This window comes from Brassica oleracea, chromosome C2, assembly GCF_000695525.1.
Source record: "Brassica oleracea var. oleracea cultivar TO1000 chromosome C2, BOL, whole genome shotgun sequence".
In the NCBI taxonomy this organism is placed as follows: domain Eukaryota; kingdom Viridiplantae; phylum Streptophyta; class Magnoliopsida; order Brassicales; family Brassicaceae; genus Brassica; species Brassica oleracea.
Window position 1 is genome coordinate 40,955,992 of NC_027749.1, and position 10,103 is coordinate 40,966,094.

The 10,103-nt window shown below is 32.4% G+C and overlaps 2 protein-coding genes across 2 annotated transcripts; both read right to left on the reverse strand.

Moving 5' to 3' along the window:
• Positions 1-513: 513 nt before the first annotated feature.
• On the reverse strand, positions 514-3,226 carry LOC106324245. Its single transcript, XM_013762245.1, has 8 exons — positions 3,038-3,226; positions 2,281-2,554; positions 1,799-1,921; positions 1,568-1,649; positions 1,445-1,475; positions 1,123-1,286; positions 920-1,010; positions 514-855 (listed from the first exon to the last, which is right to left on the reverse strand). Exons 1-8 carry the CDS (start codon positions 3,224-3,226, stop codon positions 514-516), a joined length of 1,296 nt encoding a protein of 431 aa, XP_013617699.1.
• Positions 3,227-4,814: 1,588 nt separating this feature from the next.
• Positions 4,815-5,472, reverse strand: LOC106322962. Its single transcript, XM_013761112.1, has one exon. The coding sequence runs from the start codon at positions 5,368-5,370 to the stop codon at positions 4,912-4,914; it is 459 nt and encodes a 152-aa protein (XP_013616566.1). The 5' UTR covers positions 5,371-5,472; the 3' UTR covers positions 4,815-4,911.
• Between the last annotated feature and the right edge of the window lie 4,631 nt (positions 5,473-10,103).

A 10,103-nucleotide genomic window follows, 5' to 3' on the forward strand; every position in this document is an offset into this window, starting at 1 on the left:
AGGGGTTTTGGAAGAGTTTGATTTACTTTTCCTTTTTTCTTTCCCTTTGAAAGGTTATAGTCAAAGATTATAATTACTGGTTGAATGAATTTGTTACTTTCCTATTTAGATGAGATTTTAACATAATTATAGGATCATATGGAATATGGGATTTTAAGAAGTTTCAAAAATGTAACATAGTCTAAGATCTTCCTGCTGTGTGATGTGTGTATGTGATGGCTACGTGGAGTTCAAATTGTATATGGGATATGGAAATAATTAAGTCTAGCGAGATATTTATGAGGCCAAATCATTTGGTTTGTATAAACGAATTCAAATTATGAAAACAATTGCTCTGAGAAAACTATATAGGAAGGATAGTTCAATCGATTAAAAGCCAAAGTCTGAAATGAGATGAAACAAAGCAAAGTCTTGTTAAAAACCAAAATAGTACTTAAACTGAAGCAAACGTTCAAAAACCAACATAATACTTGAAGTTCAATGCAAAGACTTAAGCATCATCGAACTGAATCATCATTTCTCACATCTTGCCCGTTTGACTCTCTCTGGATCAACACTGTAAAACGTTCTCTTACACTCTTCATCTGCAGAATCTCCACGGCTTTTTGAAGGCTCACACACGTCACTTCCAGTCTGCACTGCTTCCATGGACGGTTCAGCAATGGCATTTCCAAGAGAGCCTTTTGTGGGTGATGGTGTCTCTAGAGGGAGGATCTTGGTGACAGTGATAGCTCGGGTGTTGCCAGAGAAGTTGTGGTCTGTAACTTTCACACAAAACTTATGGGTCTGTCCGATTATGCTGATCAGAGCTTCCGGGACAGGCACTTCATGGTCAGGGCCTTTGTCTTTATTGGCCTTGCATTCAAGAACAATAGTGTGAGTTTCAATCATTTAAGAGTATAAACTGATAGATATTTACCTCAAAGTAGCTGCTGACCAACTCAGATGCGTGCCTCCCAGTCAACTGAAAACCAGCATCACCAAGCAGGACAAAAAAACCTTGTTCACTGCTGTCATAAACCGAAATCTTTGCACGGTACCAGTTACGTAAGAATCAGAAGTTAATAATCTAAAACTAATATAAGAGAGAGTGTAATTGATCATCGAGGCCAATGAACATACTGTGCAACTCCAGCTGTGGTATCCTTCACACATCTTGGGTTCGTGCAAATCAATGAGTTTGCGCCTTTGGTAGCCTTACTATGACACCCAGTGCATGCAATATAGTACCAAGCAGATCCATGAACCACATCATCAATCGTAGCAGTGCACTCAAAAAAGGCATCCTGCAACAGTCCAAAAGCATTTGATATAAACATATAAGCGTTTAAAATTTGCAAGTAATATTTAGCTTAGTATTTAGCTTTGCAGATTCCAGAGTCATGTAGGAGAATATGTCAGATATAGTCATCGTCTCTCGCTTAGTGACCACCTCTGCACTAACCTGCTTAGCAATCTCTGGGTTTGAGGAGAGCCTAACATTAAATAGAAATCATAGCTTCAGTCAATAACTTCAATTTGCGTAAATGTGTGCTCAACATAAACTTCTATAGACGGTGGTACATACCAGGCGAAGTAATCAATTGTTGGTTGGACATCATAGTCCATGAAAACCCGTGTGGGAGACATAGAACTCAGTGCCATTGTACCTGTTAAATGACGGAAGAAGGATTAAAGATGATAGGAGTGTAAAGCTAGCAGCCAATTTAAAAGAACAAAACTTTTGTAGAATGTTTAATAACCTTAAAACATGACACAATAATCAGTCAAACGTGAAACCAAAGGGAAAAATGATTACCTCTGAGACGTTTAGTGTTAACGGCTGTGACCAAAACAACTGTGGGAGTGTTTTCGTAAGACTTAAACTTCTTGCAGAAGTCCGTTGCTGCCTGGTCCCAGAGGTAGAGCTTCATGACAAGTCCTCTGAAAAAATAATATCTTAGGGACTTAGGAACTAAAGAGAGATGGTGTATTGAAAATAGGAGAACACACTTACTCATGTGATTGCACATGAATCATAATGTGCCGAGTGGTAGCGATCTTCGCTTCATCAATAGTGGGACGCTCGGTAAGAATCTGTCCATCGACCAGCTTCATGTGGCCAAGAACATATATAACATTTATCATTAAGAACGTAATTCAGATTTCTAATCTAACAATACAAAAACGAAACACGTGAACTAATTATTTAACCCAATAAAATTCTTCAATTCTTTAGCAAACATGAACATAGACCGAAACAACATCAAAATATAAATTTAGTAAAATTAGTATGCTTACCATAGAGGTCACCTTTCAGATCACAGTTGGCCTCAAAATCCTCATACGAATGCATCCTGAAACGGTCTTCATCAAAAGGGATTGGAATGTCGTGAAGGACCGACAACTCAGAGTTCCATGCGAAGGACACGGTTGCGATATGATCAGCAACCCGATACATCGGTTTGTTCTTCGATCCGTAGAAGTTGATGAGTTCGTAAACTGAACCTCGCTTCATCTCAGGCAAGTATTTCTTAATACGTCCTGGTGGGATGAATCCTTGAATGACAGTTCCCTATTGTCGAAAGTAATAACAAAAACACAAAAGGAGAATCAAACCTCGGATTTAAACAAAAACTATACCAAACCATACTAACTAACTAAATAACCGTATAACAAAACGTCAAAATCAAAGTATAAAATCTTATTAACATAACTAATTAACCATAGCTTCGTCTTCAAAGTTGAAAGAAACGTCAAAAGCACAGCTTAAAGTTTAATTAACTATTCTAACATAATAACTAATGAACCCAAGCACGGATCTCACGGTCTAGAAACAATTTATATCGTCGGAAAAAAATAACAAAACACAAAATGTATAATGAACCCAAGCACGGATCTCACGGTCTAGAAACAATTTATATCGTCGGAAAAAAAAAACAAAACACAAACGACAAAATCACGGTTCCAGATTTAATTAACTAATCTAACATAACTAATTAGCTTTAACACAAATCGACCTCAAGCTGTAGATAAATTTTTTAGGAAGTTGACGTACCTGCTCGTCGATGAGAAGCATCTCCAGGCCAATAAGGGTCTTCTTCACCGGATTCTGAGCCTCCCAGAAATGGATGAGTCGAAAGCGCATACGGGTTTCATGGGGACCTAGAGAGACATCTCTGAAGAACATCACTTTTTCGTTAGAGTCGGAAGAGGCAGGAGACTTTCCATTTCGTTTCATCGCCATAGCTTGAGATCTGAGTTTTTCAAGGGTTTTGCTTTTTACGGAGAAGAAAGATCAATCTATATAGGAGGAGGAAAAGAGGGAGGTGAAACGAAATCATAATGAAGGTATTGATTGATCGAAACGAAACTATTAATAGTGTAGGATTGAATCGATGGAGTCTACGGATTTTTTCTTTTCGATTGGAGAAACCGAAGTGATAATGGTGAGGAGAATCGTCACCTTTCGAGGTCGGCTCATCTAAATGATTCTTGTCGCAATCACGAAACAACCCGAAGCCCGAGTCGCAATCCCTTAAAGCCCAAAGCGAAATCAGTAAGCCAGCCCAAAGCGAAATCAGTAAGCCCACGTAATTTTTTACTCGACTTTAGTCGGAGAAAAACCGTGTCTGACGTGGCGAAGCAAAAGAATCTGATTGGCCAAATGAAAAATCCTACGTGGCACTCTGTACGCTCTGCGTATTCGGCTTTTAGTAGTGTTAGATTGATTGGTGGCCAGGTTTGAATATCATGAATTAACAAAACTATACTATTGTCCCCTTGAACAAAACCAAATATTATCAATTTTGGACTTTCACTATCCTTCTTGTATATAAAAATTTATATCACCTGATTTGACCAAGAACGAGATGTAGAGAACAATTAGTTACCAGTTCCATATAATGTTTCATGGGTTCATCAGAGCGTCCGTGGGATTTCTTTGTACAAAGGCACAAAAGATGAAACCAGTTATTCATGAGATGCCGGAGAGAGGATTTATCAGAGTTTTCCGGTTGGGACAATAAGAGAGAGATGTGGAGGTGACGAACAAAGAGAAGCTGGCGATAATACTTGAAAACTCTGCAACAGCTAAATCGTAAGTTTTGAAGTCGGTAAATAATGAGTGGGTATGGGACTAAGAAAATTAGTTTTAAATTAGTTTTTCTTTTAATATTTTTTAAAATTATATAATTAGAGGGTTATAATTGGGTTAACCTTAATATTAGCTCTAAGTGGAGAAAAATCCTTAATACTATTCTAAGGGGACAACAGCTAAGTTTTGTTGTTCTTTATTAGCAAAATTCCCAAAACAAGTTGTGTAAAAATGATATATCAAATTATGAATGCTAATAAAAAGAGTTTTTTTTAGGAATATACTGGAAATAAAGACGATATTCATATTCAACTTTGCTAAATAATTTAATAAAATGTAAAACAAATACATTTTGTAAACTTTGATATATCATTTTTAAACAATAATGTGATATTGGTAATACAAACGTTCTGTAGGCAAGATTTTGTTTTGTATGAAGATAATAGTTGTATAACCCTATGTTAACTTTTTTATGCTTTCGTTATCTTAGGCTATTGTTAAAATTAATGGTTTTGCTTCCAATAGTATTGTAACTGGTATATAGGGTTTTATTGTTCGTAAGCTACGGTGTTGGTTTAAGGTATATAAGAGAGGTTGATTTTTCTATTGGTTTTGTTGTATAAGAGACTGTACTAAATGATGCAATGTAATTGGTCACTAAATACTTGCTATCGATTGGTGTATATTTCTGACTGATTTTAATTAATTATGAAAAACTATAATTAAAGCAGTGGCATTCTCTTGTAAATAGTTTGAAAATTAAGGGCAGAATCCTAATATAGTTCTTGCTTTAATAATATAGATTCTTTATCTTCTTTTTTTTCAATTGAACTCACTTAACACCCTGTCACACTCGTCTCACAGTCAGCCAGCTCACTAATCGTGCAAGGAATGAAGGTCATTACGTAGAGGACTTCATCATTCTCTTTTTTGAAGGGATTTATTTCGCCTTTTTTGAATCTCTCCCCACAATCAACCACTTCCCTGTTTGCCATCCCCAAATCAGGGGAAGCCATATCACGATCCTGCTCTTTGAGGTAATTTAAACCTGAGGTTAGCCACTCATAGCCATCTTGGTAATGGTTAAGACAAACTTCCAACTTCTTTTTAATAAGCCTACTTTTGTATCTCTTCTCTTTTATGAACTTCTCCACAATTCTTTTCATGTTTGTTATGTTCGATATCGCGTTATTCGTAGCTACCACGATCAAGTCAATCTTATTTCTCACTTTCTTGGTCTCTGGATTCTCTTTAAGAGATCTGATGCAAATCTTAAGGAATTCTTCTGAATCCATCGGGCTTGGAATATCTGACAAACTCTTGCAATTTTTTTGAATCAGAGAATCTGCCTCTTTGTTGGCTGTGAAACCACTGAAGAGAAGAACGAATACAACGAGGTATGTCAATAACATTGTGTATTTGTTTGAACAACTATATGTGGTGTTTGTGATCAATTTATAAGCAAACAAAAGGTTGAAAACATGAGTATTTTAGAAACGGACATTCTTTTTTTAGATGGCTCATGTCATGCGTTGCCACTCCGCTTGCTTCGTTAGCCATTTTTCCTGGGTCAATTTCAGTTTGTGCGCCTATTTATTTCTTCATTTGAATATGCTATTTCTTTGTCAAATACATTGTGCAATAACTTTTCTGGATATCTCTAAAACTGATTTGTAATTGGTCTTATAAGAAAAAAAGGTGAGATGTAAAATATTTTCACGCAATTTTTTTTTAACAACTATATGGATTCTGATTATGGAATATTACTAGAATTTTCCTTTTATTATTTTAATTAATAAATAAATTACAAAAAGTACAAGAAATACACACATTTTAAACAATAAAACAGTAACTTCTGCGTTGATCTTATCACGTTTTAGCAGTGGTTTTAGACATCCTCTTAGACATTGATTATTTTTTATAAAGTAATTAATGTAAATTTAACAGGTATTGCATTGATTTTATAGTATTTTTATGTAATAATATATGATTATATAAAATATTATTGTGTTTTTAATATTCTAAAGTCAAATTAAAATTCCATATAAATATAAAAATAATTGCCACAAATATCACATTCATAGTACCACTTTTCATGTTTATACTAAGGAAAAAATGTCATTTAAATCCTCAACTTTCAAATATAAACCAATAAAAGCCTCATCTTTTATCCAAACCGTTTAAATCATCAACTTTTTGTAAGTTACCTTTTAAATCCCAAACTTCCATTGACCAAATAAAAAAGAACCCAACAAAAGTCAACTGTTAAATCTATAGTAACATCCGTTAAAGAAAAAAAAACTGTCGGAATCGTGTAACTTTAATTTAATAAAAAACAAAAAGACGTTCGGACCACGTACATCCATCTATTTTGAGGAACACGTTGCCAATTGGGCTAGTTAGCATATTTGCATTAATCGTACTTACTTTAGTTACATATTTATATATTCACTTGGTTTTGTGATGTCACTAAATAAATTAGTTTTAATATTTTAAAATAACTAATATAATGAATGAACTAATTAATTTCTAAATTAAAATTTAAAGGAATATACATTTTTTAGGATTATATATGATGCTTTAGTCCTTTTTATTTGAATTGTTTTTAATAAATAACCGAAAACCTCCACGTAATTAAAAAATAATAATTAGTTTGATAATTTAATAAATAAATAAGGCTGAAATTCAGTAATTTCAAAACTAATATATTTATTAAATTATTAAACTTATTAATCTATTAAGTTATCAACATTACAAAATTAGTATAATATAAAGATTTATGTATAAGCAGAAAACAATCAAAGCCAACTAGCGTAGTTGGAATTGTGGCTGGAGAATTGTTGACGCCCTCAGTTCGAAGCCCTTGGTTTTGTATTTTTTTTTAAGTTTAACGTACGTCTGGAGAATTTCGAAACGACATTGTTTTGTTATTTAACGGATGTTAATAAAGACTTAACGGTTGACTTTTGCTGGCTTCTTTTTGGCTTGGTCAATGAAAGTTTGGGATTTAAAAGCCAATTTACAAAAAAATAAGGATTTAAATGGCTTAGATAAAAGTTGAGGCTTTTCTTGGCTTAAATTTGAAAGATGAGGATTTAAACAGCAGTTTCCCTTTATACTAAACACTTTTACCTCCATTTTTAATGAAGAGTAAAATGCATTTATACCCCTAGGGTTGACTAATTCAGATTTAGCGTTTAGAGTTGAGTGGTGGGGTATCGTTTTTGGAATGTGAAATTTAGGATTCTAATAAATATATAAATAAATACTTAAAAAATATAAAATTTTTTTAAAAATAGTTCCAAACATAATTTTTGATTTTCGAAAAGAAATTATGAAAAAAGAAATTTCAACAAAAAAAATTCAAAAAGAAATTATAAAAAGTTTTTAAAAAGTATAATTCGAAAACATAAAAATGTACATATTTTTTATTTATTTATTTAAATAATTATTTATTATATATAGAGAGAACAAGAGTATAAGAGTCTTTTGCCACTTAATGAATAAGATATTTTTAAAAATATCACTTTAATGGTGGTAAAGATGAATAATTGTATCATGAAAGTGGTTAATATGAAATTTCCCCAATATTTTATTGCTGAATTTTTTGTACCTAAAAGTTTATAATTAACTTAACTGATTTTTAAATTTTAATAAGTAGGAAGATTAATAGGTTTGTAAAAAAAACTTTGAAAATGGAAAGACAATAATCTAGTTGTTGTTTTGAGAATGTGGATACTTTATTTATGAATGAAACACGAAGTTTGACATGCACTTTAAGTGAATATCAAATCACTTTTCCTGCAACTATGTATATTATCTGATTTTGAGCTATCTATATTATCAATATAAATATTTTAAATAAAATGAGGGAGGTAAACTAGGAATATAGGGTTAATTATACATATGTTCGCTTATTTTCGGGTATTCATTTGGATTTAGATTTTATATATTTGGATTTGGATATCCACTCTCTTCTAATTCAATACCAGTTGGATATTTTACTACTTAGGTTTGAATTTTGGTTTGGATTTTTTGGCTCAGATTCAGGTGGCGTAGGATTTCTTTTGACAGGTAGGGAAGGGATGGGAATATGTTAAGAGCAAGCTTGGTAAATGTATTCCAAAGCATGGAAAGATATGAATATTTGATTGGAAATAGAAATTAAAGTGACTAGGCAAAAGAATGGACCATATTTACATATAAAAATATATATACTAGATGATAACCCGCACGCATGCGCGGATAAGTTTTTTATGCTAATGTTTGTTCATTAAATGGTTTTAATATTTTGCATCAATATAATCTTTGTTCATTGGATGTATCATTGTTATTGAAGAGTTAATATATTACAATTCATTTTAATTATTTTCAAGACTTCATATGCACAAAAGAAAATTAAGTTTTACAACTGATACAAATCACAAAAACCATATAAGCAACATCGATTGTAAAATGACGAAAGGGGATTAGATTTTCTGATCGATTTGTTTACTATTGACTCTCCATAAGTAATTTCATTTTCTACCTCTAAAAAATTGTCCTTTCGTTCTCGTTTTTGTTTCACTGATATGAGTTTTGTTTATTTTTTTAACTTTTTATGTGAATTCGGTGAATTACATAAGTGTCAAATTAAAAAGATGGACATCTGTAAAAATAAATTTCACCCCAGATACATATCTAAGAATCAAAATTTTGAAGAAAATCACCGGCAAACTCTATCCACAGGTTAGTGTTCAAATCTTATATATTAAGCTGTTATAAAATATAAGTGCAAACTCGAAATATAAATATCTGTCTAGTATATATTCATTAGTTTGGTCAAAAAATCATCTAATTCTAGAACAACAAAACAAATTAATTATTTTATTAACCCAAGTTTTTGAGGTTTAGTTACTTAAGAGTATATCGATAAAAAAATAATATATATATATATATATATAATATTTTACCATTTTAGTATATGTAAACTATGTATAAACTAAGAACTGTTTGATTTATTGAATGATAAACCAGAAAACTTATAATAAATAGTTCATATCTCTCATTCTTACAATTTTAATAGCTAGATAGGGTATTAGGGAGAAAAAAATATTAGACGAATGATCAAATCTTTCATTATTCGAACAAACACAAAAGTAGGTGATTGGAATCTTGTCAAGATATTTTAATAAAAGTTTTTAGGATAAAAATCAAGACTAACATATCTAATCTGAATGAAATAATATATATATATATATATATATATATATATAGTGCTTCCAATATTAAAAATCTCTTCGATTTGAAGAAGTGTATTTATGAGATTTCCAGGATCAAATAATGATATAACTCAGATTACCATAAGAAGTGATTTACTCTCTCAAATAAGAGGTCGAGGTTTAGTACTTAGGGATCGAATTCACATGAGCAAAGGGAAAAAATAGATCTATCTAGTTATGTAGTTAAGCTAGGCAGATAGGTTTAAAGCGGTAAATAGCAGGGGTAAAAAAGTAATTGTTCGACTGATTGGGGTTTTAAGACATATATGGAAAGCGTTAGTCTTAGGGTTTCTATTCAGACAATCATGATTTTAATGATATAGATACTAAGCATATAATGGACATTCTAGAACTCAAACAATAAGAATAGTCTATCAATTTTTGTATTTTTAGACTATCTATCGCCGGATCTAGGACCTCAGCTGTCGCTTGTTGGTCCTGAGTAAGTGTCGATCGATTCCAACATCGGAGTGTCGATCGATACACCTTTCAGCCCGTCGATCAATACAACTAATGAGTTGTCGATCGATGAACCTTCCAGGGAGCGTTATTGCACGGGTTTGACCTGTTCACTAGGTTTAACTAAATCAGCTTCCGCTTGTTTCTAGCAATCCTAGCACAATCTAAACTAATTCAGACAGAGAACGAAGCTTCCGCTTGCGCCCTAATATCTATAGGCAAAGTCCTAGTTGCTACTCTAGAACATGCATTAAGAACAATTTAATTGATTCATATCCTAACACTTAGCAATTCTATATTTTGGGTTA

Coding starts and splice junctions, on each gene's coding strand:
- LOC106322962 (XM_013761112.1), bottom strand. CDS start 5,370: ATGGATTCAGAAGAATTCCTTAAGATTTGCATCAGATCTCTTAAAGAG.
- LOC106324245 (XM_013762245.1), bottom strand. CDS start 3,226: ATGGCGATGAAACGAAATGGAAAGTCTCCTGCCTCTTCCGACTCTAAC. Junction 1,287..1,444: donor ACCCAGAGATTGCTAAGCAG/GTTAGTGCAGAG, acceptor GGACTGTTGCAG/GATGCCTTTTTTGAGTGCAC. Junction 856..919: donor TGGTCAGCAGCTACTTTGAG/GTAAATATCTAT, acceptor CTTGAATGCAAG/GCCAATAAAGACAAAGGCCC.